This window comes from Aotus nancymaae, unplaced genomic scaffold, assembly GCF_030222135.1.
Source record: "Aotus nancymaae isolate 86718 unplaced genomic scaffold, 86718_ANA_hifiasm-v0.15.2.pri h1tg000057l, whole genome shotgun sequence".
NCBI lineage: Eukaryota > Metazoa > Chordata > Mammalia > Primates > Aotidae > Aotus > Aotus nancymaae.
Window position 1 is genome coordinate 53716013 of NW_026988471.1, and position 27960 is coordinate 53743972.

General features: G+C 40.4%; 1 protein-coding gene across 1 annotated transcript in view; it reads left to right on the top strand.

Annotated features, from left to right (window-relative positions):
• EML6 (EMAP like 6) overlaps positions 1 to 27960 on the top strand; it is a 253524-nt gene that overhangs the window by 176949 nt on the left and 48615 nt on the right. Inside the window, exons 17-25 of the mRNA XM_021672860.2 lie at positions 508 to 608; positions 2017 to 2219; positions 4456 to 4567; positions 4813 to 4940; positions 9230 to 9371; positions 12674 to 12826; positions 13001 to 13132; positions 20470 to 20558; positions 26314 to 26490. Of these exons, the coding sequence (XP_021528535.2) occupies positions 508 to 608; positions 2017 to 2219; positions 4456 to 4567; positions 4813 to 4940; positions 9230 to 9371; positions 12674 to 12826; positions 13001 to 13132; positions 20470 to 20558; positions 26314 to 26490 (1237 nt within the window). The remainder of the gene's footprint in view (positions 1 to 507; positions 609 to 2016; positions 2220 to 4455; positions 4568 to 4812; positions 4941 to 9229; positions 9372 to 12673; positions 12827 to 13000; positions 13133 to 20469; positions 20559 to 26313; positions 26491 to 27960) is intronic.

Below are 27960 nucleotides of genomic sequence, written 5' to 3' on the forward strand. Positions count from 1 at the left end.
AACTGCCTTTCAAAATAGCTGTACCATTTTGTGTTCCCACTGGCAATTAGCAAGAGTTCTTACCACTCCACAGATTAGCCAGCATTTGGTGTCTGACACCATGTTTTTTTAAAGTTCATCTTTCCCACTATTGCTAAGAGACCTTGTCTTTGTTATACACTACATTTTTATATTAATTTATATCTATTTCAAGATTTTCTGTTTGTCAGTCAACTCATACACATGTGCTATACTGTTTTAATTATGAATCCTTTATAGATTGTTTTAATATCTAGGAGAGCTACTCTTTGCACTCTGCTTTTCTGTTTCCGTTTTCCTGGTCATTCCTGCTGGCTTATTCTTCCATGAGAACTTTAAAATCAAAGTTTCTAACTCCAGATTAAGCACACACACACCCGCCATGGTCTTTTTATTGGAACTAAGTTGAATTTGTAAACTAAGGTATAACTGCTGTCTTTAGGATTGAGTTTCCAAACTAGAATTTTTTTTCCTATTTGTTTCTTACAGAGGACATAAAGATAAGATATTTGTGGTAAAGTGTAACCCACACCACGTCGACAAACTGGTTACCGTTGGGATAAAGCACATCAAATTCTGGCAACAAGCAGGTACTGTCGTTTGGGTTTATCATTTATGACTGAGAGCTTTACCCCAGCTGGAAAGAAAAACAAAACAAAACTGTCGCTACTACCTGGCTTGTCTCTGCAATCTAAAATAAAACAGTGCCTAAAAAAAACTCTCTCCCAAATCCACTTAGAATGCTTTGAAGCTTAGAACACTATGTGACACTATGCATATTCATCAATACCTAGAAAGCTTTGGAAAATGTTCTGCTGCGAAAATAATCATTTTCATATTTAGTCATCTGTTCCGAAAGCAGTAATTATGTTAGACTACTGCACAGGAAATAATCACTTTGGTTGAGTGAATAAAATGTCATCTATTTGGAGGGTTCCTTTATTTATTACTGAATTTAGACCTGAATTAAACCCTGAGTCTGCCCACAATGGGTGGTCCAATAAATATTGGTGGATTTAATGTTGCTAATATTGATGAGTAAATAAGCATGAGGAAACATAGAGGATATCTTATTCTTCTCACTAATAAGCCAGACTTAATACAATTGAATCTGAATTCTTCATATCAGCTTTGGTACCAAGCCCAATCTTATTATGCACAAAATGTGAATAAGGTTCTGTTCCAGTGCATTTTGCTTTTAAAAGAGGGTAATGCCACCCAATATGTCTGGAGAGCCAGCCTGTGCATGGTTGTTTTGAATAAAGCTGCATTTCTCAGTGACAGGGAGTGTGGGGGCATGTGAATGTGTAAGGGACAAATCTAATGACTTGTCCCATATACTACCTTTTCCTACGCAACAATACATTTTTCTCACCCCAAATTTGCTGTGATAAATAAGCAGAGCACATATGACATGCTTATATTTACAGGCAGTACTATTTCATCATTTTAGGTCAGCATCATTCATGAAGACTTTCCTTGCTCCTCCAGGTACTTAGTCATGCTTTCTCTTGGCTGACATAGAACTTAATGCTGAGCCTCGATTAGATGCATGTCTTAGACTGAGATGCATATTGAGTCCTCTCTCTAGCTAAACTCTGAGTTCATTGAATACAGGAACACTCTTTTCATCTTCATATTCCAGCAGTGAGTGCAGTGCCTACCGCATGTAGGGATTCAATAAACACTGAGTTAATGAATGAGATAGGAGAATTACTTGAATCTAGGAGGCCGAGGTTGCAGTGAGCCGAGATTGCACCACAGCACTCCAGTCCAGGCGACAGTGTGACATTCTGTCTCAAAAAAAAAAAAAAAAGAATGAATGAATGAGAAATTCTCTTACAATATTTTTGTTTGTGATGTTCTCTGCCACTTTTAGACATCTTTATGTATAAACATAATGAAGACACACCAGGTTTCTCATGGAAGTAATCATACTACATGCCCATAGGAAGTGTCAGATGTTTTAAAGTAATAACTATTCTTGGTCCACTCTAGGTGGGGGCTTCACTTCTAAAAGAGGAATTTTTGGAAGTATTGGAAAATTGGAAACAATGATGTGTGTTTCTTATGGGCGAATGGAAGATCTCGTGTTCTCAGGAGCAGCTACTGGAGATATTTTCATTTGGAAAGACATTCTGCTACTGAAGACAGTGAAAGCTCATGATGGGCCTGTGTTTGCTATGTATGCGTTGGATAAGGTATGGCCTGCTTTTCAGCATTCATTTTCCTCATCAGCCTTCTAAAATTGTAAGGTAGTCTTAAGGCCCACCAAGAGGATGCCTGTACCTAAAACAGGCCTGTCTGAATTAGGAAATAGTTGTCATGAAGCTCAGTCAAGAGACAATAGGGAGGAAAGCAAAGATACTTTTATAATTTCGTTTATAGTTGTTTATATGCAACTTCTCTCCACTTTTTCTGCAAATGCTCTTCCTGTCTCTCACTCATAAAAGAGTCCCTTAAGAAGTGCCGGGATAAATGTGGACACTCAGCAGTAGAATAGTCCTGATAAATATTTCAGCATTGTCTTCCTCCTTGGTAACACAATGGGCAGAGACCGGGAAGTACCAAGTGGACATTATTGTTCCAGACATCCATTTGCTATGACAGAAATTTACATCCCTAACCAGCTTGCTCCTGTGTAGAAAGGCTCAGCTTTAACAAGAATGTCAGAGTGAAGACTGTTCACTGCCCATATTTCCACTCAAGCTTGTCATCATTGCCCTGGTCTGTCTACTTGCCTTGCAGTGTTCCTTTACAAAGATTACACTTACCTTCTGTCTTAGTTTGTTTCTGCAGCTGTAACGGAATTTCCGAGACTAGGTGCTTTATGATGAACAGCAGTGTATTGGCTCTCAGTTCTGGAGGCTGGGAAGTCCAAGACTGAGGGGCTGCAACAGGGAAGGTCCTTCTTGCTGTGTTACCCAATGGCTGAAGGCCCAATAAGAGTGGAAGGAGCCAAATTCACCCTTTTATGATGAACCCACTCTTACAATAACGGCATTAATCTGCTTATGAGGGCAGACCCCCATTGCCTAGTCACCTCTGAAACCTCCCACATCTAAATACTGTTATACTGACAATTACATTTCAACATGAGTTTTGGAGGGGACTAACATTTAAACTGTAGCACCTTCAGTGTTTTAAAATACGTTCTTCAATCAACTTGCCAGCAAATACCTGCTTCTTTTCAGTTACTTCATTTGCTGATGGTACCACCTCATCTATGCCCTCTGACCTCCAGTTTAAGCCACCTACTACTCCTAACCCAAACCTCATTTTTCATTTTCCTGTCCTTAGGCAAATGTGTTGGTTCTACTACAAAAGTAGTTCTTGTTAGATGTGCAACTATAATGGTTGTTTCAGTGGCTAAGCTGGTTTTTTTACCGGCAAATACGTTTTTGGTTAAACTGCAAGTATTAGAAAAGATTAAAGAAGTGTAAAGAATTTCTGTAGCCCCAGAAGTGAATATGGTATCACTTGTTTAAGCTCTTGTTGTTTGGTAAATAAGACTGCAAAATCATGGGAAAAGACAAGGATATCACAATGTAATACACGGCATTTAAATTTAGTTTGGGGATTGAATTTTCCTGGGTACAAATTCGATATAAGAATAAAGATATTTAATGTTACAAACTTCAAAATATTATTTCTTTGTAAACTTCATAAAAATGCATTAAATTAAAAGTTTCTGAAAAAGCATTACTCAGCTTTTTTCTTAAAAAAAAAAAAACTCTAAGAATAGTTGTTGGTATGTATAATAAATTACCAGAAAGGAAAACTAGTAAAGCCAAAAAATTATAAGCTTAGAACAGGAATAAAGATCAGTGTTCAGTAAAAAAATAGCCAATATGTTAAGATTTTTGCTTTCCAAGTTTTTGTAAAAATTAATCTGGATTTTAATTATGGAAATCATGTCTATTGAATGAAATAGGATGGTTTCATTACACAAAGTATCTGAGTTACTCTTAATAAATAATGATGTTTTCTTCTAGACATGACTTTATTTTTAAATGTTTAACAAAAATTTTAAACTGTGATGTTAATTTCAATCCATTTGGTCAGAGTATGTGAGATACTAGAAACTCTGCTAGGTTTTGAGGCTGGTTCCATTCTGTAGGAACCACCTTCTGGTTGGGAGACTGGGCACAGGCACACCATCCTTGATCAGTGGGCCAACTGCCAACCAGTGTTCTGAAGAGAGTGCAATGGATACTTGATGAGAATGTGCTTGATCCTGCTAGGGAAGTGTGGGAGAGATGCTTCCAGAAAATATTATTTGAAGATTGTTACCACCAGGGTTTTCCATCTCATATGGAACGATATGGAAGATACCATACACAAAGCTCTCTTACCCACGGGGGATTCCTCCTGGGGCCGAGTGAGTAATTGGTCATTTTGATGTGTATATAACACCTCCCATGTATGCTTTCACAGGGCTTTGTAACAGGTGGAAAGGACGGCATTGTGGAGCTCTGGGATGATATGTTTGAAAGATGCTTGAAGACATATGCCATTAAAAGATCAGCGTTGTCAACTAGCTCAAAAGGTGCCACTCCCAAAAATGTAATAGAGATCTTTGTGTTCAGAGGGATGAAGAAGATAGTATAAAGTTTTTAGAAAACTGTTAGCAAATCAATTCTCTCTCCCTTCCATGTTCAGAACTCTCTTCCCCTGGTAGAAATGCCAAGGCTGACTGCCTAGTAGCTAGTTCTTTGGAGCTATAAAAATTGAATTTATACCAATAAGCAGCTGTTTTTGTTATGTTATGAAATATACCATCCCCATCCCTAGGCTTGCTTTTGGAAGATAACCCTTCAATTCGTGCCATCACTTTGGGACATGGACATATCCTAGTGGGAACAAAAAATGGAGAGATTCTGGAAATTGATAAGAGTGGCCCAATGACTCTGCTTGTTCAGGTACTGTTTGTACATATCCTACTGTGCTTCACATCAGGGCTGGGAATAGAATGAGGCAAAGTTGATGCTTAGGGTGCAAAACCTAAGGAGTCACTCACCCTTAGGGTTGCGCAAGTGTTGAACTACTTACCTATTGTGTAACAAATTGCCACGAACTTAGCAACTTAAAATAACGCATGTTTATTATCTCACAGTGCCTATGGATCCAGAATCTGAGCATAGCTTGACTGGCTCCTCTGTTTAGTGTTTTATAAGGTTGCAATAAAGCCCAGGATTATGGTCTCATCTGAGGCTACATTGGGGAAGATTCCTCCAAGCTCACTCAGGCTGCTGGCAGAATTTACTTCCTTGAAAATGTAAGACTAAGGCCTTTGTTTTTTCCTTGCTGGCTATTGGTCAGAGGTTACTCTCAGCTCCTAGAGGCTGCCCACAGTTCCTTGCCACATAGGGTTTCCCAACATTGCTGCTTTCTCAAAGCCAAAAATAGAGGGAAGAAAATACACACTACAATCTTATGTTACATAATCATGTCATCACATATGTGCAATTATGAACATTCCATCACCTTTGCCATATTCTGTTGGTTAGAAACAAGCCACAGGTCATACCACACTCAAAGGGAGGTGATTATGCAAGAGTGTGAAAACCAGGAGGAACATGAGGGTCACCATTACTGGCCACCCTCTGGCCACCAGTTACTCCTGTCCCTACCACATACAGCATTCTTTACCTCCACCCCAAAGGTCCTCAGTAGTCTTATCCCATTACAGGAACTGCTCAGAGTCCAGAATCTCATCATCTAAACTGGGTCCAGGTGTGGAGGAGGTGCCTTAGGTATAAATCCTGTCAATCTGTCCATCCATAAAACAAACAAGTTACCTGCTCCCCACTCACCAAATGCACCAATGCCCCTTTGGAATGTGGGCCTCACTCTAGTCTCAGTCTTGATCCACATAAATGCACTGCATCCTCTTTAATCTCTGTCTCCCCTCAAAAGTCATATTTAGGTAAAATCTAACTAAAATAAATGTAACAGAACCCTTTAGGAGCCAAGAAATGATCAAATCTCACCTCAGGGGTGGGGATGTGATAGGGTGTGGAAGTGCATAGGTAGTCCTGCACAGTTCGGTGATGGATAAGACTGTATTTATAGGTGGAAGAGGCGTGGTGGGGGTGAAGGTTGTGTGTTCAGAAGTTGGAGGGAAAAGAAAATGCACTGATAATAAGAACATTCAGAACTTCCTGATTCCAGTGCAGGAGCTTCCCCTCCTTCCCCTGATCTCTGAGTGATGCTTGCAGACTTGCTGTATTAGGAGTGAATCTCAAAATCTCACTGAGAGGGTCCCTCTGATTTGCTGTATGCTGGAAACAAATGTGCCTTTACACTGTCGCTCAGAATGCTGCAAGGCTTAAAAACACATGTACCCAAGTCTCACCCCGGATATCCTGAATAAATCTGTGTTTTAAAAAGAAAAAAATCTATGTTCAAAGCAAACCTCAAAAGCTCTGCAGCTGGTCGTGCCTGGCAGCCAGGCTGGAGATGCATCCTTGAGGCATGATGTCTTTGTTCTCCAGCTGTTCTTGCTTTTGGTGTTTTTTTCCAAACTAAATCTTTTTTTTTCTGGCCATAATTTTTAATTTAATTTTACTGAAAAGTATTTATGTACTTTTTAATCTCCAAATGTTTGAGAATGTGAATTGTTTCCGTGTATGCTATATTGCTAGATATTTTGAAAGATTTATGCTCTAACATGATGTAAGTATATTGCTAGATATTTTGGAAGATTTATGCTCTAATATGATGTAAATAATACCGTAAAGTCTAAACTTTGTTTTCTCTCTTTATCATGTATTGTGTTACGCTTGAGGTAGTTTGGTTTAAATATGCTTTATGCTTGATAAAGGCTTTTCACTTCTTAATTTTCTACCATTCTATTCTTCCTCTATTTGTTTCTGTTGCTCTAATAAGAAAAATAACTACAGCTACCGTATATTGAGCACCTACTGTGTGTCAGGCAATACTGTTGAACAAAATTTCTGTCTCATCTCCACAATAGATTTGTGCTGTTAAATTATTTTATAGCTGAGGGACCCAAAGCCCAGAAAATTACTCACAGTCACATGCTAAGAGCTGCAGAGCTGGGATTCCAACCAAGGTTTGCCAGAGCCCTTTCTTTTTCACCTCACCAGGCTGTTCCCACGTCTCTTAGCATGGACACTGCAGAAAAGCCCCTGAGCTATAGGGTGGCTGGTTGAGCTGGTGGAAGCTTCAGACCAGATGTTGGTTACCATCTTTGCCACCTAAATGGGTACCATTCTCTCCCTATTTTTCTCAGCATCTTTTTTTTTTCTCTTCTGCTCTCTTATTTGCTACTTCCTCTTTGGTGGACCTCAGTATTTCAGTTTCATCAATGTTTGTTGGGCTTCTGCCCAGGTCTGTTCCGTGTTAGGTGTGTGTGAGGTGGAATAAGGGCTTCCTGCTCACCCAGGACTGCCTCACACCCCTGTTCTGAGAGACAGTAGACACCAAGGGAAAGTGAAGGAACTGTAGAGGCAGTGTGAGTGAGACGATGGACTGTCCTGCTGGGAGGAGATTTCAGAACCACTTTGCCAGTTTTGGTGGCAAGGCAATCCAATCACAGCTAGAATAGATTGCTTATTTTTAAAGAGAAAATAAGGTTGGGGGAGGGGAGAATGGCAGGTGGTGGGTTAGGACACTGCCCATCTTGTGTGCTTTGAAGCTGTCAACTTGCAGTTGTGCAGCTGTTTATGATCAGCTTTATGGGTGCTCAGCAAAGGAGGATCCTAAGCCCATTTCCTTGTGCCTTTCCAGATCCTTCAAGCATGCTTTGCTTACTCTCCATTCCTGTGTTACACAGGGATTAAAATAAACAGATTAAGGAAATATAATTTTGATATCAATATAAGGCAGTGGTTTAAAAGGATCTCTGAGTCCCACAATCCTGCTCTTAACTAAAATGCACAAAGGGACTCGGTCTGTAGAAGAGCTTCAAGCACAGTCGGTCTGGGAGGATGTGGGGTTGTCCTCTGATCTGTCCCCTGACCGTGACTCTGGGGCTGGGAGGTTTCTGAAGAGAAGAAAACTAGAAAACTGGGGATGTAGGGTTTTCTACATCCAATAAATTCCAAATCCAATAAATTCAAAAAAAATGTCTGTACCCTTCAGCCCCTCATTTTCTCATATTTGAATGTCAGCTGTATTTGGAACTTCACATCTTCTGCCAAATTACTGTCTTGCTCAAATAGCTTCTCAGTTAAATTGGAATAATCCACTTTCTCTTTGGAAAGCCACCTGTTCCCCGAAGCATTCCAGCTACAAACACCTTTCAGATGCTTGTGTGTGGGCTTCCTTTTTGCTTTACTAAGCAAAGCCAAGCCTTTTTATAATTAGCCATTAAAAAGCAAAAATTCAGTAAACAGTTAATCTAGTCTGTTTTATTGTTCTGTAGCACTAATCTTTACACTGCATTATTGAGTGAAAAAATTACAGGAATCTAATTCATTTTCTCGCTGTTAAGTGTTCATTTAAAAAAAATGTTACTTTATCCTAGTTACTATTCTAAGCCAGCCAAGTGTGTTTGTGTTAAGATAAAGGTATGTGGAGTTGGTCCAGTGCTTATTAAGCACCTTTCAGTTTTTGATGTTCATTGTTGGCACATGAACAGACCAATTTGTGAACACATGCAGAACCTGAGCTATGCCGAGAACACTTGAAAGGAAAATTTAGCTTTCTTGAGTTCTGCTCTGCGAATGCTGCATATTCAAAGGACTAAAATTGCATAAATAATGAGAATTTGCTGTTCAATTCCACTGGCACGAATCGGTGGTACCTGCATGTTTTAGAATATGATTTAATTGAAGGGAGTGGTTTGTGTCCTTGTGATTAAGCTGCTTTGCTAGGAGGGTACATATATACTATGTTTATTTAGTATCAAACAGCAGAATAAAAAGGAGGCATTTCACCATTTACCTAGATGTTTCCAAATGGAAAGATGTTTGGCATCCCACAAACAAAACCAATAAGCAGTGGGTTCGTGTTTTGCTTTGCAATTGACTGATTCATCATCATGTAGGTCCAGCTATAGATTCCAGTTCAAATGAAAGAATTATTTTGGGTGATCATTTTGGTTTAAGGAAGCTCAAAGTGTGTTTATTCCAGTTTGTACCTGTTAGGGCTACTCTTGGAGGGAAGATGCAGCCCCAGACTAGAGAAGGGCTAGGCAAACAGCATCAGTGGAGTTCATGTTGCCCCTTCTCCTCTCCTACAGGGGCACATGGAAGGAGAAGTGTGGGGGTTGGCAGCTCACCCTCTCCTGCCCATCTGTGCAACAGTGAGTGATGATAAAACACTCCGCATCTGGGAACTGTCCGCCCAGCACCGTATGCTGGCAGTACGGAAACTCAAAAAAGGTACATAACACCACCTTCCACATCTGTCAGAGTATTTACGAGTAACAGAATGTGTCAACTTTATTCACTCATTTAATTAATATTTACTGAAGACACCTGTTATATGTGCCAAAATATACTGGGCGATGGGAATTTTATATTGGTTGCTACAGTCATAAGTAAGCACATGTAGAATTCTTCCAGAAGGCTGGCCTAATCCAGCTCCATTTTTCACTTCATTTTCCTTGCACTGCACAGACACTTGCCACCTGGGGGCAATATGTCCTTCCTCTTCTCATCGAGAGCTGTGGCAGTCAGTTGAAATGCATCAGCTTCTAAAGAATGCTATTTATTTTGTGACTAATGGTGTCCAGAACTTACTTTATTACTTGAAAACAAATGTCAATTATATAGAAAAATAATAATTAAGAAATGAGTAAATATGTGCTGAACACCTGTATGCACTAGAACTAAGAGGTGTACTGAGGTACAAATCCAGCAAACATTTATTAAGTGGCTTCTGTGTGGCGGGCATGCAGGGTCCCATGATGAATGGTCCTATCTCTAGTGTGAGAGATGGACAGGGCTCAAACAGAGTCCCAGCAACAGGATTCTGTCCCATTCAAATTGGGTAACTCGAGGAGTCTTTAAAATGAGACTATTTATAAAGGGATGGGGAAGGTGTGAGGAAATGACCAAGATTGTGCAGCACTACGCAGCTAGTAACAGCGGCCTTTCTCACTAGCCCTGGGCATGGAGAGGCAGGAGGAGGGGACAATCGCTGCAACCTAGAATGTGAGAGCATGTGAGAGGGCAGGCTGAGAGGAGCCACGACTGTTAGCCAGCATGCAGTGACCCTGCGGGAGGCAGCCAGGGAAATAAATGGCCCAGCCTCCCTATCCTTCCTCCATCTCTCTAGTCTCGCACCCATGCTCCCCCTTGGCCCAACTACACCAGAAACAGAGGACAAGGGAGCCCATTGACGCTGTCCATGTAGGCCAGCTTCAGGCACAGAGCAGGGTGCACAAGGGCAAAAAGGGGATGTGGAAGGACAAACTGAAGATATTTGGCATTAAGTACCCTGGAGGCTCAGAGGAGATCTACTGCCTGGAACTGCTTCATCGGGGGAGGCGATGAGAGCTGAGGCTTGAAGGATCTGTAAAAGTTCTTAAGAGGGAAGGAAGAGATTGGGGTCTGGCCCTAAAGTACTTGTACTGAGTAATTTTATAAGCAGACATGAGACATGAGGATTGCATTCTAGGGTAATGAATAAAAGTGTCAAAACAGTAGTAACAATAGTGATGGTGGTCACTATGACTAAGCCAGCAACTATGCCAGCTCTTCCCATGTGGTCTTTGTAGGAACCCCATGAGTAAGGCTGCTATTATTACCACTTACAGGTCAGAAAACCGAGGCACAGGGAGCTTAATTAGTTTGCACAGTTAGTAGGTAATGGAACCAAATTGAAACCCATGCAGTGTGACTCTGAGAACACAGCTGTGGCCACTACTTGACTCTGTCTCCCTCTGCCATGCTGCCTCTCTTTACAGTGGACCCCTTGGAATTGGTAAATGGTGGAGGCAGGATTTCCCAAATCTAAGTCCAAAGCCCATGCTCTTAATCACTACAAGCGGGAATCATTTTGGCCACTAGTTTGTATTGGGGGAATGATAGGCCAGGTCCCCACTGTGGAGGACTTGAATGTCTGTCAACAGACTTTATTCCCTAGGTTAAAAATTAATTGAAAAGAACAACTATTGGCCCATCTTAGATAGGATAACTATTCAACCCAGTTTACCCCTGTTGTTCTGGTATGATTATTAATAGTTTTCCTTTCACTCTCAAATGTGTCTTGGTCTGTACGATAGATTGTGGTTAATCTCATCTTGATGACGTTCTTCAAGGGCAGGTTGTAGTTTTATTGTCTAAGTACTGGAACACCAGGCTCATACTAAGTGAATGGATGAATAAATATGGAATTTAGATGAGTAAATTTAAAGTGTTGGGTAGAATATAACTTTCAGCATACCACAAACAGAGGAGCTGGTAGAGATGCTCGGTATTAAATGCACTGGCACAAGGCTACCTGGCTGTCCTATCCCTGGGGCTGTGCTTTCAACTTTTGACAATAAATATGGTGGCAGAGGGTAGGCATGTTCTTAAATAGGTTTCCTTTTAGACATGCCTTTGCAAAGTCCATGCTCCTGATTCAGCAATGTCTTTGTGACCCTACAAAGCAGTAGAAAACGTGGCTCATGCAGCACCATCACCCTAGTGCCAATTAGTTTTCCAGATACCCCTCGAGAGAATGTTCAGATTCCATTCTTCCCATGACAGAAGAGGCAGGATCTTTCACCTCTAGAGTTAAGTATTACAATCCATGGATCAGAGAATTGGAGCAACTAAAAGAATGAGGTCCTCTAAAGCAAGTTTTATGTAAGGTATAATATTTTTTAAAAAATGGTTTATGGAAATTTTGCTTTAGAACTCCTATTCTTAAATATTACCTCTTTTCTTGGCAGTAAAGATACTGGTTATATTAACCCTATACTCCTTTTCTCCATTTACCTCACTTATCTTTTGAAAACCCCAGGTATTTAAATACTCATAATTGAATGAATAAACCTCATAGAAGTTGAAAATGTATTTTTGATATTATGATCTTTGTCCTTAGATTTGGGAAGAAGAGATGTTTAATTTTATTTTCTTGAGGCAGGGTCTCCCTCTGTCGTCCAGGCTGGAGTGCTGTGACTTGATGATCACTACTCACTGCATCCTCTGCCTCCCAAGCTCAAGCGAGCCTTCCACCTCAGCTCCTGAATAGTTGGGACCACAGGCATGTGCCACTATGCCTGGCTAATTTTTGTATTTTTTGTAGAGATGGGGTTTTGCTATGTTGCCCAGACTGGTCTTGAACTCCAGAGCTCAAGGAACCCACCTGACTCTGTCTCCCAAGGTGCTGGGATTACAGGCATGAGCCACTGCACCAAGCTTTTTTCTGTATTTTTTGTAGAGGTGGGCTTTTACCTCTACAAAAAATAACTTTTCAACTAATTTTTAACCTAGGAAATGTTGCCCAGGCTGATCTTGAACTCCTGGGCTCAAGAGATCCGCCCAAAGGTTGGGATTACAGGCATGAGTCACTGCACCCAGCTAAGAGATGTCTTAAATTACGAAGTTTTAGTCCTCACAACTGTAGTGTTGATTTAAAGCAGTCACATGTCCATGCATAATGCACATCATCAGATTTCTTCACCTCTTCGTGTGGTTTGCTTGACAGTGAAGTTTTGGCTAACAAGTGTTCTTTGCGGATCCTTTTGTAGGTGGAAGATGCTGTGCCTTTTCCCCTGATGGGAAAGCCTTAGCAGTTGGCTTGAATGATGGGAGTTTCCTGGTTGTAAATGCTGACACTGTTGAAGACATGGTCTCTTTCCATCACAGAAAAGAAATGATCTCTGATATTAAGTTTTCAAAAGGTGAAGACGACAGCAGATACTTTTTAAAATAGCACAGTCTTGGGATAAAAAATTACAAGAATGGACTATTTCAAATGTTTCTTTGACTGTTTCCCCACTTTTAAAATACTAAGTTCCTGAAAGTAAATTCCTATATAAAATGCTTTGTTGTTAACCCCACATTTTTCTTTATAGATACAGGAAAATACCTTGCCGTGGCATCGCATGATAACTTTGTGGATATTTACAACGTACTTACAAGCAAAAGAGTTGGCATCTGTAAAGGTGCTTCTAGTTATATTACACACATTGACTGGGACTCTAGAGGTAAAGTATGTTGCAGCTTTTAAAACAGAATTTCTGTGTTTAAAAAAATGTCCATGTATGCAGAGAGAATGGCAGTTGAGTATTAGAAATGGGGAAGGGGAACCCCACAATAATATAAAAGGCTGATTTTACAACGCAGCTGCTAACATTTTGAATACTTTTTCCATCTTTTTATGCTTATGATTGTTATTGTCACTATTCAAGCCATTGCGTTTTGAGACGGTTAAACATGCATGATGCCTTTCGTTATCATAGCAAGCCACCACCTCACCTTTAGTTGGGTGTGCTTTCCCCTTGTCTTGGGTCTCCTCCTCCTCCTTCTCCTCCTCCTGGCTGGTTTCCCTTTTCCAACCAAAGCTCCACCTCTTGGAGAACCGCCCAAAAAGACTCAAGCAATTTTCCTCCTCCAGCAGGGGTAGAAATCTACATTCAGCTTGCCTAAAGTTCTCTGCTCTATAAAACTCCCAGCCTACTCCCACCTCCTCCAAGTCATGCCCACGAATGCCATGAGGATTTGTCTATTTAATAAATCTAGCTTTTATGGTATTGCAAAGTCTTAAGCTAGCAAATGTGGAGGCTCTGGAAGTAAGACGTGGTTCCTGCTCCCTGTGGAGTTTATAAGTGAGTGAGGGAGACATACTTGTCCATAAATAATACAAGAGTACAAAGTGGGTACCGTGTGAGTAAGCAGCAGTGAGTCACAGGGGAGGTGGTGAGCAGGGACTCAGAATGGGCCACAGCGGTGTTCAGTACCCAGGGTGGAACATCACGCTATAGGATGAGTCACTTGTAAATCCTGTCCTCAAGACTCAGCTGATATTAAGGGTCTGGAGCAGGCACTTGGGAATGGGCAGCATTCCTGCCTTCAGAGAAATTGTAGTCCACTGTGGTAGAAAAGCACCAAGCCCAGTGTATGCTCTGAGGGAAAGCTTCCAGAGGGCAATCCATGGAGCCTTCATAAAAGGGAGTGACCTTTGAGGCTGATCTTGAGAGATGCGGAGAAATCCACCAGATACTGAAATCAAGGAAGAGCCATTCCAGGCAAAAGGAATATGGCAAATGAAGAGCGAAAGTGGGAAGATCCAGAAATAGAAGTGCTGAGTGGCTGAGGGTGTGAAGGGAGGGGCATGTGGAGAGGCAGGTTGGGATAGAGTGGAGGTTCACGCTGAACTGGGTCCTGTAGGTCCTGGGGAACTCTGAGGCATCTGGAGTAGGGCATTCCCTCCCATCTTGGGGAGAAGAAGTGAGCCTGGGTTTGGAGCAACTCAAATTAGGAGAAAGATGATGGACGCCTCAGCCAAAAAGGTTATTTCAGAGACACTAGAACCTTTTTTTTTTTTAAATTAAATTTCAAGTATTTCTTCGGGTAATGGCCGTAGACCCAGTCTTGGAAACCCTCTGCCAGGCAGGTCTTTAGTTGTAGCTGTACTTGCCACACTGGAATTTGGACTTTATTTCAGCTTTGCAACATTCAGCGGTTTTATACAGCACAGTAGCTAGAGAAGAAAGCATGCAATTCATTGCATTTATACAAGGTACAAGGGCAAAGGGATATCAGATAAATCCCTTTCATGTCAGGGCAGTGCCGGCTGGCCACAGTGCCGAGGGCTAGACTGGCATTTATGACCAGGCAGGGCACTGTGAGTTATCTAGGAACTGGTGAGACCGATGAAAGCAGCTGTTTCTCAGACCTGTCTTTGATAGTCTCTCTCTCTCTCTCTCTTTTTTTTTTTGAAGCAGTGATTTCTCCCTATTTATTATCTTGCTATTCTTTTGCCAGGTATAATAGGGTCTGATTGTTTAGAAACACTTTCTCCCTCTCTCTTTCTGTCTCTCTGTCTCTCTGTCTCTCTCTCTCTCTCTCTCTCTCTCTCTTTCTGTCTCTCTCTCTCTATCTGATACAGTATGTGAAATCCTACCATTCAATAACTATTAAGGGTTAAAACCTATTATTGTTTCTATTAGGAAGTGGAGAGTCAAGAGAAAAGAGGGCATATAAAGAGTAAATTTCAACTGGGAAGACTTCTTAAGAATTATTTTAGTTATAAAATACACATAACAAATTTACCATCTTAACCGTTTTTTAAGTGTACAGTTCAGCGACATTAAGGATGTTCACAATGGTGTGCAGCCATCACCACCTCCATCTCAGAACTCTTTTCATCTTGTAAAACTGAAACTCTATTCCCATTAAATAACTTTTCATTTCCCCGACTCCTGGCAACCACCGTTCTACTTCCTGTCTCTATGAATTTAACCACTCTAGGTACCTTATATAAGTAGAATCATACAGTATTTGTATTTTTGTAATGAGCTCATTCCACTTAGCATAATGTTCTCAAGATTCATTCATGTTGTAGCCTGTGTCAGAATTTCCTTCAAGACTGAATGTTTCATTTTATGTATAGACCATATTTTGCTTATCTATTTATCTGTTGATGGGCACCTGTGTTGCTGCCACATTTCTGCCATTGTGAATGATACTGCTATGAACGTGGATCTCCACATATATCTTCAAAACCCTGCTTTCAAGTCTTCGAGGTATATACCTAAGGGTGTAATTGCTGAATCATATGGTAGTTCTATTTTTAATTTTTTTGAAGAACCACTATACTGTTTCCCATAGAGCTCTACCATTTTACATTCCCACCAGTAGTATACAGGGTTCAAATCGCTGTACATCCTTGCCAAAGCTTATTTTATGTGTTTATTTTGATAGTACCTGTCCTAATGGGTGTGAATTGTGAGTTTCATTTGCATTTAGGGAGCTAGTTTGTCTGTTTGTTTTTAATTCTGCAAATGTATAGGCCCTGTGTCAGATGCTAGGGATGTAAAGAAAAGTAAGTCCCAGATAGCACACAATCTCAGCCAGGATTAGGGGGTGCTGCTGTGGAGGGGTCAGGGGGAAGGTCTGTGTAAAGTCCCTCAATGTGGAGCCATCGCTTGGTGGGAAGAGAAGCAAACCTCCATATTCCCATAATTCTGCCCAAGGCCAGCCTCCTAGAGCTCAGGATGCTGGAGAGGGCCCTGGGAGTGAGGAGGAGAGGGGTGGAGTCAAAGGTCTTTGAACAGCCACCTTGCCTCTCATCTTAATGGTCCCTTCAGTCAGGTGAGGAGGTGGGGCCAAGTGCGTTCTGTGGATTGAGAGTAGTAGAGATACTTGTGCTTCTTGGGGAGGAGTTACACCATCTGGAGAGTAAGAGCAAGTGTGCCTGTGAATCTTCCCTGATCTAGCTCCACTAGCCATGAAATGTGTCATCCTGATATTCCTGCACTCCTGACATCCCAGACCCCAAAATGCCTGCTCTCAAGAATGTGCCGTGCTGCCTCAAGACCAGCCTAGCTTTCACAGCAGGGGCCTCCAGGGTCTGGCAGGGTTGAGGGCAGAATTTAGAAGCAGGGATCTGTTTCATGCCTTTGATCCTGTCGAAAATAGTGACAGCATTTGCCAGAGCCAGCTGGCTTGTCAGGGGTGGGGATGGCACGGCTGCCAGCCTCAGCAGCCTCTTGTGCCCATGGCAACCACAGATCCTTGGAAAACCAAAAACTGCATTGGGTTTTTACAGTAACATCAGCTACCCCTGAATGAAAGCTCTGGCATGGAATGCTTGAGAAAGAAAAAATGTATGGAGGGAGAAAAAAATACAAGGATGTTTTCTAGATGCTATAAGTTCATTTCTAGAAATAAGCTATAAGTCTTTTACAAATTAACAATTTGAAGGCTGGATGCAGTGGCTCACACCCGTAATCCTAGCACTTTGGGAGGCTGAGGTGGGCGACCTGAGGTCAGGAGTTCAAGACAAGCCTAGCCAACATGGTGAAACCCCATCTCTACTAAAAATACAAAAATCAGCCGAGTATGATGGTGGGTGCCTGTAATCCCAGCTACTCGGCAGACTGAGGCAGGAGAATCTCTTGCACAAGGGAGTCAGAGATTGCTGTGAGCCAAGATTGTGCCACTACACTCCAGCCTGGGTGACAGAATGAGACTCTCTCTCAAAAAACCAAAACAAAACAAAAAAACCAACTTGAGCCATAATAGGACATTTCATTCCCATTTTCATTGCAAATGGCCTGATATTTGGTATACTTAGTGCCAATGTTGGAATTATTCTAACTTGTAAATTATGTAGCAGCTGGGATGATGTGTGTGGATCACTTTGTGGGCTGCAAAGCTCTATGGCACCTGCAAGATGCGTGATGTAAGGACATGGGTGTCTTTCAGTTTTTAATCTGTATGAGCAGATATTTCCAGTGAGTAAAAATGTGATTCTGAAAGAATAGGATTACTGTTATTCAAGAGCAATTATAAATCCATTAAACAGTTTTTGTTCTTGCTTCTGCTCCTTATCCTCAGAATATTTCAGTGGTTTTATACACACACACACACACACACACACACACACACATCCATATTAGACATACAGAGCAGCAGGCGGAGAGAAAAAGGAGTGGTGACCTAAATATTGCCTCATGCTTAAAAAAATGTGTATTAATGGCAGTAAAGAAACTTTCGGTTAAAAAAAAAATACATACCCTTAATTATTCCTTCCTAACAGAAGAATAGCTTTCTGGTTTGGTTTCTTTCTTCTTCACATCCTTGATTGCAAAGAACAGAAACCCACTCATACAGCTTAATTTTTTTTTTTTGAGACAGTGTCTCTATCACCCAGGTTGAGTGCAGTGGTGTGATCTCAGATCACTGCAATCTCTGCCTCCCGAGCTCAAGAGATCATTTCACTTCAGCTTCCCAAGCAGCTGAGACCACAGGCGCTGCCACCACACCTAGATAATTTTTTTTTTGTATGTTTAGTAGGGTGGGGTTTCACCATGTTGCCCAGGCTGGAAACCAGCTTAAATATTAAAATAAAACATGAGTTTATTGGAAAGATGTGGAGATATTTTATAGAATCCAAGAGCAAGAAGCAACACCTGCCAAGGTACTGACTTTAGGAATGAACTAGAAAACATGCAAGAACCAAGCAAGCAGCCCCTCTTCCTCCTCTCCCAGTCTTAGGCAGCTGGTTCAGCAGCAACTGCTCTTCTGGGTCTTGTCTCTGCCTTTGACTCCTCTCTCTGCACAAGCAGGCTTTCTCTGCTTCATCTGCACATGGCCCAGTCTCAGCTGCCCCAGAACGCCACCCACAGGCCCAAAATCCACATCTTATCCCGGTAGGCACCTGCTAATTCAGCCTCTCAGGTTCCAATTTCCCAAGAGAGAGAATTTGATTACCCAGCCCAGTGTATGTCTGGCCCCTTCTGGGTCAACATCTGCCCCCAGAGTACAAACGTGACCACAGGGGCAGTTCTCAGGGAAGGGGCACGGACTAGATGGGGACTCCAGAAGCCGTCTACAACGCTACACAGCACTTCCAGTTCTTGTCTATGTGTTTAGATTCTCGAATGGTTTTGCAATCATAAATTACCCCACTGAGAGATTTTTCTCCTTTTTGCTTTTAAGTGAAATACGGTCTTTGAAACTGTGGTGTAAAGTGAGTTGTTGGGATTTATCTGAGGATTACAGTCCTGAGTTCTTTTAGTATCTCATGGCCAAAAAATTGTCTAAAATTAGCCATATTCAAAGAATGTGTTCACTGAATCCTTTAACTGTTCGTCCACATGCTTTGTCATGTGCAGTCATTCTTGAGTGTCCTAAAACTAGAATTGCTTTACAGATGTATTTAGTTCATCGGAAAAGTATTGGTTACTCATTTTCTTATAATTCTAAATAGCCAAAGGTAATTAGCTCCCTTTTTTTCTTTGTTTACTTGCATGTAATCAGCCATAAAGTCAGAAGATGTACGCATTTCACAATACACACTTTCAGATATATTTGCTCTGAGTCAAGGAAAAATCCCTTAATTACTGTGTTATAATAAATTAGAAATGATTAAAGTTGTCAGTTTAGAAATGAGAGAACCTTATTTTTAGTTATCACATAGAAGTAGATGGCTAGGTGTGGTGGCTCATGCCTATAATCCCAGCATTTTGGGAGGCTGTGGTAGGCAGATCACCTGAGGTCAGGAGTTCAAGACTACCTTGGCCAACATGACAAAACCTTGTCGCTATTAAAAATACAGCAATTAGCCAGGCATGGTGGGCACCTGTAATCCCAGCTACTCAGAAGCCTGAGGTGGGAGAATCACTTCAACTCAAGAGGCAGGGGTTGTTGTAAACCAAGATTGCCCCACTGAACTCCAGCCAGGGCGCACAGTGAGACTCCATCCTCTCCCTTCCCCCCACAAAAAAAATTAGCCAAGCTAGATTTCAGATCAAGGTGGTGCATATTTAAATGGTAAAGAACACAATCTAAACCAAAGAGTTATATTGGTATTATTTTTCTAAGATATTTCAAGACTACTTAATATACATAGTTATGGGAAAAAGCAAAAGTAGAAATATTATGTGTATGTACAGTGAATTATTTATAGGTAAAATATTATGATGTCTGAAATTTGCTTCAAAATAGGGTGAAGGTTCATGAAACAGGGTTGCCCGTGTGTTAACAGCTGTTGAAGCTGGACAGTGGGCATACAGGGGTTCCTGATATTCTTGTTCTATACATGTTTGAAATTTTTTATAATTTTTTTTTAAAAATGCTAAAAATACTGGAATGTATATATCTTGAGTCATTTACATTTTCAGCCTTACAAGATTGTTGCCATTGTAGGAGGAGAATTAGGAAATCTAAACTTTTTTAACATCAAATCCAAGATTATAATTGTACATCAGACTGAAAGACTATTTTTGCCCAACAATTTCTTTGGGGAAAGTCCTGGATTTCTTTTCAAATTTTCAAGTAAGACTGAAGGGTAGGGACGAAATGAGCATTTATAGTTTGTTTTGTGTGTTCTTTCTGTTTCTAAACTTTAAAGGCAAATTTAGAATTTAGACCTAAGTAAATGTGAATGAATGCTCACAATAAGGTTTTTACTTCTAATTGCTGTAATCTTCTAATGCCATCATTCTTGCCAACACAGTTTGCTGAGAGGCAACTGGGAAAAAGAGGGGAAAGTTTATTTTTCTCAGGCTTTGGAAAACTGTGGTTATTTTCAATGCAACAGAGTAAAACATATCAAGCTTTATTCTTCTGTTACTTGAAGGATGTTCAAGGTCAAATTTGATGAAGTCCATATTCTACAAATCACAGCTTTGGGGTTTGTACCACATCATGTAATTGGCTGTACATCCCCTTCTGAATAATTCTAAATGTATTTACTCAATTTATGAGACTTTGATTAAAATGAATTAAAATGGTGGCAGCCATGCTTCTCATTTTATAATAAAGAGATAAAGTCAGTGTTTAATTGTTTCTCTACTCCATTCTATCATAACAGGAAAATTATTGCAAGTTAATTCAGGTGCCAAAGAACAACTATTTTTTGAAGCTCCAAGAGGCAAACGGCATATAATAAGACCTTCAGAGGTAACAATCATACGTAAAAATTTTTAAAGATATTTTGTGAAGTTTTAATATGTGCATTTTAATAAAACCTATCAACATTAACTAATATGGATTATATTTAGTATATCTTTAAGCTTGATCATGTCTTAAATCTGATTGCTTAATCTGGTTTCCGATTTCCAGAACTTATGGATTTCCTACGCCTACGGTATAGCAATGTACAGTTGGTGCTTTGCTTAATTTTTCTCTGCCTGAAGACAATGAATAAGCTAATGACTTGGATGCCATACATTGCTTTTTCCATTTGACATATCATTTTGTGCAAAGCTTTTTATGAACATACATTTTGAAACATGTTTTCTCAATGTTTGTGATTATGAACATTATAATCTATAACAACAAAAATTTGTATAACAATAACAAAAATTATATATATATAACCTAATATATAATATATAACAATAACAAAAATTTTGTTATAATCTGTAACAATAACAAAAATTCTCTTTTGCCTAGACTGGAGTGCAGTGGCGCCATCTTGGCTCACTGCAACCTCCCCCTCCTGGGTTCATGCGATTCTCCCACCACAGCCTCCCGAGTAGCTGGGATTGTAGGCACTTGCCACCACACCTGGCTAGTTTTTGTATTTTTTTTTTTTAGTAGAGATGGAGTTTCGCCATGTTGGCCAGGCTGGTCTTGAACTCCTGACCTCAGGTGATCCGCCCCCACCCCCTGAGGCCTCCCAAAGTGCTGAGATTACAGGCATGAGCCACTGTGCCCAGCCTGGAAATTATTTTTTGAGACAAAAACAATCTGCAATCTGAGCATTCTAATGTATCAAACTGTTTTCTTTTTTCCACATTTCCTCATGTCCTTAGCTACATACATAATTGTTTAATTTTTGAATCAAAGCCTAGGTGAAATTTTTGAATCCCTAAACTAACACCCTCTTGAAAGCTAGGTGCCTTTTGTAGACAAGTACCTCTTTCAGGGTCTACACATAATGAACCCTGGTCTAACAGTTGATGAAGGATGAGGAAACGTTGCTTCCTTAGAGGAAAAGGAGGTAAGGGTATGCCACTAAGTGGCAGGCATCTGCCTCTCCCTTGCTTCAGTTTGCCAGTATCTTAAACTGTCCCAGTATTGTAAGGTTCTCCCAGAGACATTTGGACACTTGTACATTTGCATTTTCATTGTAAAGGAAGTAAATGTGTAGTGCTTAAAAAATATACATTGTTATAGACGATGGCATTGTATTAATGGAGTTTGTTAACTCATAAATTTTGATCTTACTCCCTTCCCCAATTCTAATTTATTTGTCTCTGATCGATCCTCTTTTTAACTTTTTTTATGGAGAAACTTCTATGGCCTTGAATAAGAGATATTTTTAATTATGTCATTCATTTACTGGTCATTCATTGACTGTCAGGTACTTTATATACCTTTAGTTTTTATTTTATAATTTCAGCTTTTATTTTAAATTCAGGGATACGTGTGGGTTTGTTACATGGGTCTATTGTATGACACTGAGGATTAGTGTACAAATGATTGCGTCACCCAGGTAGTGAGCACAGAACCAAGTAGACAGTGTTTTAGTCCTGGCCTCCTCCTCCTCTCTGCCCCCTCCCCAGTAGTCCCCGCTGTCTATTGTTGCCACCTTTCTGACTGTGTGTGCCCAATGCTTTGCTCCCACTTGTGAGAACACGTGGTATTTGGTTTTCTGTTCCTGCATTAATTCTCTTAATATAATGGCCTCTAGCTACATCAGTCTTGCTGCAAAGAACATGATTTCCTTATTTTTTATGGATGCACAGTATTGCATGGTGTATATGTTGCACATTTCCTTTATCTAGTCTGCCACTGATGGGCATCCTGGTTGATTCCATATCTTTGCTATTGTGAATAGTGCTGTCATGAACATAAGAGTACATGTGTCTTTTTGGTAGAACAATTAATTTTATTTGGAGTATGTACCCAGTAATGGTATTACTGAGTAGAATGGGAGTTCTCTTTTCTTTTAAATTCTTTGAGAAATTTCCAAACTGCTTTCCACAGAGGCTAATTTACATTCACATCAGTGAATAAGCATTCTCTTTTCTCTACAGCCTGGCCAGATTATGTTATTTATTTATTTATTAATTTATTTCTGAGACAGAGTCTCACTCTGTCACCCAGGCTGGAGTGTAGTGGTGCAATCTGAGCTCACTGCAACCTCCATTTCGTGGTTCAAGCGATCCTCCTGCCTCAACCTCCCAAGTAGCTGAGATTACAGGCACATGCTACCATGCCCAGCTAATTTTTGTATTTTTAGTAGAGACAAGGTTTCACCACATTGATCAGACTGACCTCGATCCACCCGCCTCAGCCTCCCAAAGTGCTGGGATTACAGGCATGAGCCACCATACCTGGCCTATTTTTCTACTTTTAATAATAGAAATTCTGAATGATGTGAGATGGCATCTTGGAGTTTGATTTGCATTTCTCCAGTGATTGGTGATAAGTATTTTTTCACGTTTGTGGGTGGCTTGTATGTTTTGAGAAGTGTCTGTTCATATCTTTTCCCTCTTTTTTTTCTTTTTTTCTTTTTAAGACAGGGTCTTGCTGTATCACCCAGGCTGGAGTGTACTGGCACCCTCATGGCTCACTAAGCCTCAACTTTCTGGGCTTAAGTGATCCTCCCACCTCAGCATCCCAAGTAGCTGGGACTATTGATGCACACCACCATACCCAGCTAATTTTTGCAGAATAGTTTTAGTAGAGCTAGGTTTTTGCTGTGTTGCTTAGGCTCGTCTCGAACTCCTGTTGCCCGCTTTTTAATGGGGTTATTTGGTTTTTTTGCCTGTTGACTTAAGTTCCTTTTAGATTCTGGATATTAGACCTTTTTCAGATGCATAGTTTGCAAATATTTTCTGCCATTCTGTAGGTTGTCTGTTTTCTCTGTTGATATTTTCTTTTGCTGTGTAAAAGCCCTTTAGTTAATTAAACTCATCAGGTCTCATTTGTCAATTTTTGTTTTTGTTACAATTGCTTTTGAGGACTTAGTTGTAAATTATTTGCCAAGGTGGATGTCCAGAATGCTATTTCCTAGGTTTCCTTCTAGGATTCTTAGTTTGAGGCCTTATATTTAAATCTCTAATTCATCTTAAGTTAATTTTTGCATATGGTGAAAGGTAGGAGTCCAGTTTCATTCTTCTGCATATGGCTAGCCAGTTATCCCAGCACCATTTATTTAACAGACAGTCCTTTCCCCATTGCTTATTTTTGTTGACTTTGTCGAAGATCAGATGGCTGTAGGTGTGCGAGTTTATTTCTGGGTTCTGTATTCTGTTCCATTGGCCTATGTGTCTGTTTTTATATCAGTACCAGTCTTTTTTGGTTACTATAGCCTTGTAGTATATTTTGAAGTCCAGTAATATGATAACTCTGTCTTTGTTCTTTTTGCCTAGGAATGCTTTGGCTATTCAGGCTCTCTTTTGGCTCCATCTGTATTTCATAACATATACACCTATATTTTAATCCTCATAACAGCTTTACATGATAGTTGTCAATCTGGTTTTACAGATAAGGAAACGAAGTCTCTTTGAGGGCAAAAGACCCACAGCACTGTGATCCCAACCCAGAGGCATCCATGCATGACTCCATAGCCTAGACCATAAAGCCTCTCAATTTCCCCTGTGGACTTAAGCATCATTTCACATCACTTCAGCTGTACTTTCCCTTCCTGTTTCAGTGCCCCCAAATAAGTATACTAAAATGAAATGTAATTTAACCAAATGATAGAGGAGGATGAGACTTTCTTGGAACAGATGAGCAATTATTTTATAGAAGAAAATGCACAAGAGGAAAATTCATATTATAATGCTTTCCAAAGTGACAGGCTCTTGCTCTGAAGATTTAATTTGTCACCCTGTGGTGCACATTTGTTCTTCCAGAGGCTGATTCCTGATGATGCTGATTGTGGAGTCCCTCCAACTGATGTTTCCTTGGCCAACTTCCCTAGTAGTGCCACTGCTGTGAGCACGGAAGAGGTAGCTCATCGTGTTAGCCCCAATATTTTGAGGCCCTTCTACCGAGCATGAGGGATTTTGGAAAATCTTTTTCAAAGATTCGATTTTTTTTTTTTTTTTTTAAGGAACAATCACAGTAAACTAATTCAAAGCTTACCCAGCAAATTGTTAAAATATGACAAATGTTAAAATGTCCATTTCAAATCCATCTGATACAGCATGGTACAGTTAAAGTAGTACCATTTTGGAAGGCAAACTCTCTGGAGCAAACCTCCCCCTTCGGCTTCCTAAGCATGCTGTGACTGCAGTTATGTAACCCCTCTGTGGGCCTCAGCTGCTTTGTCAGCAAAATGATACCAACATATCTACCTGAAGCAAGGTGCTAAGGAAGGGACCCCTTGAGGACTCTCCTTCCATCTAAGTTCCAGCATTTTTAACAAGTTTATTTAACCCTTTTGCATTTATGGATTATCGTGTCATTCTTAGTGCTCCATACTAAGTGCAGTTTCTGTAGCTTCCAGCAAGTTAGACATTTGCTTCCCCTGGAGGGCATGGTGTCCTGATCTGGCCAAGGGTGTTGTGTTGGGGTGTCTGCCAGGGGAACAATACCAGCTCCTTTTTCTTTCCTGCCGGGATGACGAGGCCAGCACCACTGTAGGGATTTCAAGTGGACTAGGAGAGTCTTAGAGACGGAATCTAGAATTTGGAAGGGAGCCAGTGGCCAAAAGCCTGCTTCCAAAACCAGCAAAGGATGGTTCCCTGCTTCTCTTCCTATGAAGGTTAGGTTAGGAAATCATAAGGGATCACAGGACCAGATGCAGATTTTTGGTTCCGCCTCTGTGTGCATCCAAGAGAAACATACAAGATTAAATGAAGAGAAGTTTGAGTGACAAATGCATAGTACCTTACCACACTGTGATTAAAACTCCTGGCTGCATCTTCAAGTTTCTCTTCTAAGAGAATGTTGTTGTTATTTTCTATTATTGTTTTAAGAAAATGGAAAGAAAAACCTCAATCTTACCAGGATTTAACCTGTACAAATTACAAATATTCTAGCCAAGATTTTCAGACAAAACAGTTTTAAAGGATAAAAGATTCATGGCAATACAATATGAATAGCTCTTCAGATTTTTAAAGTAGTCTCTCTAGAGCGTAAAGGATATTAAGCTTGCTGCAGAATCTTATTACTTTTTCCTCCAAGGAAGCAGTCATTTTTTTAAGGCTGTGTCTTGTAACTTTTTAAAATAATTTGCTAAATGATCATCTCCATCGATCAGTCTAGCTCAGACTCTCAACCAGGAGCAATTTTGCTTCCCAGGAACATTTGGTAATGCCTAAGGAAGGGTATGCTACTGGCATCCAGTGGGTAGAGACAAGGGATGCTCTCAACATCCTGGCATGCACGGAACAGCCCCAACGACAAAGAATTTCCAGCCTGAGACATCAGTGCTGGGGTGGGGAATCTGGATCCAGCTTATGGTTTATTAAATGATAAATGTCCAGTTACAAACTAGAATACCTTATTATTGTCAACTTTCAAAATGTTCATTTTATCTAGAGAAAAACATTTGGATATTTCACTGCTGTGTTGGTTTCTTAAGACAATGCAAATAACCACTTTAAATATGCAACTTAGAATCTGCGTACCTTAGCACTCAACACAAACACCTAATGTCGGCAAAGTCATTTAGAATTACTCAGATGCCGATTGTTTCTTTTGAATAAAACTAGGTTGTGCGAAACTATAATTCTCTTTCCTTCTTTTTCAGATTGAGAAGATAGAGTGGGACACATGGACCTGTGTCCTGGGGCCCACCTGTGAGGGAATCTGGCCAGCACATAGCGATATAACTGATGTAAATGCTGCCAGTCTTACCAAAGACTGTTCCCTCTTAGCCACTGGAGACGATTTTGGTTTTGTTAAGCTGTTTTCATACCCTGTCAAGGTAATATTCCATTATCTATACTTGCTCAGTCTCATTAATAATCCCAAATCTATCTATTGTAGATAGATTTTTAAAAATTTGAAGTCATAAGCGGTTCATAGTATTATTTATGCTGTATAAAAACTTCCCTGACATTGTGTTTGAGTGACTAATTTCAGTGCAGTTCTCATGGCATAGAATTCTACCTTGAAAGGCCTTTAGCAGTCACCAAATTCAGTATCTCACAAACTGCAAAGTAAGTGTTACCTTTACAACCTCTCAGCCCAGTGCCTTTCTAACTTGTGTTAGATGCTCCCACGTATGAGGAACTTACCACACAGCAGCCCAACTGATGTTTAAATGCACCCAGTTGTTAAAACGTTTTTTCTCTAGGTTGAGCGAATTCTTTTCTTTTTAAATAAAGTTCTACCTTCTGAACCATCATTAAACAAATTCAGTTTCTCTAACAGCCTTCATCTGTGTTAAGATCACATTTGACTCCCTGAAGTCTCATTTTTTTTTCCAGCCTAACATCACTAGTTCCTTCAGCCATTTCCCATTTTCCATGGCTTACAGCTGTCCCCTCCCTTTAAACACACTCCAGTTTATCAATTCTTCCTTCAACTTTCTAGTCTAGAACTGTATTCAGTGTTTCAGTTGTAATCTGATCAGCTCAGAGCAAAGTGGGACTGCTACCTTCTTGGTTTTGATTTTTACATTTGTGTTAAATTAAAATGGCATTGGCCCTCTTGGCTGCCATACTATACAATTGAATCATAGATGTCATTGTCAAAAATATTCAGGTTATCCCCCAGCCTGTACTTACACAAATGATTTTCTAAGATCTGAGTACAGAACTTTACATTTCTACCAAAAAAGTTGTATTTATTTCATCTCAATGTTCCATCCTATCTGTATCTTTGGAATACCTTGTCAAAGCATTTTCTGTCTTGCAGCAGCAGCATGTCGTCCTCTGTTTCACAATCCTGAGTTTTAAATCACAGAAAAAAAGACAGACTGGAACAATCAGACATCAACTCCAGGAACCTCCCCCTCAATTCAGTTTTACATTCCACTTATTTATTTACTTTAACTAATGCATGAATGAGTGACAAGATTTTGCTCTGTTGCCCAGGCTGGAGTGCAGTGGCATCATCACTGCTCACTGCAGCCTCTGCCTTCCAGGCTCAAGCAATCCTCCCACTTCAGCCTCCCAAGTAGCTGGGATTATCTACATACCACCATGCCCAGCTAATTTTTTAACTTTTTGTAGATATGGGGTCTGACTATATTGCCCAGGCTGGTCCTAAACTCCTGGACTTAAACAATCCTCCCACCTGAGCCTCCCAAAGTATTGGGATTACAAGCATGAGCCACCACACCCAGCTGACATTCTGTCTATTAATCTACACATTGTTACAATTCTTTAATCAGTAACAGACATTTAAATTGACCTCCCTGTACAGTTTTGTATTTTAGTTCAAGAAGACA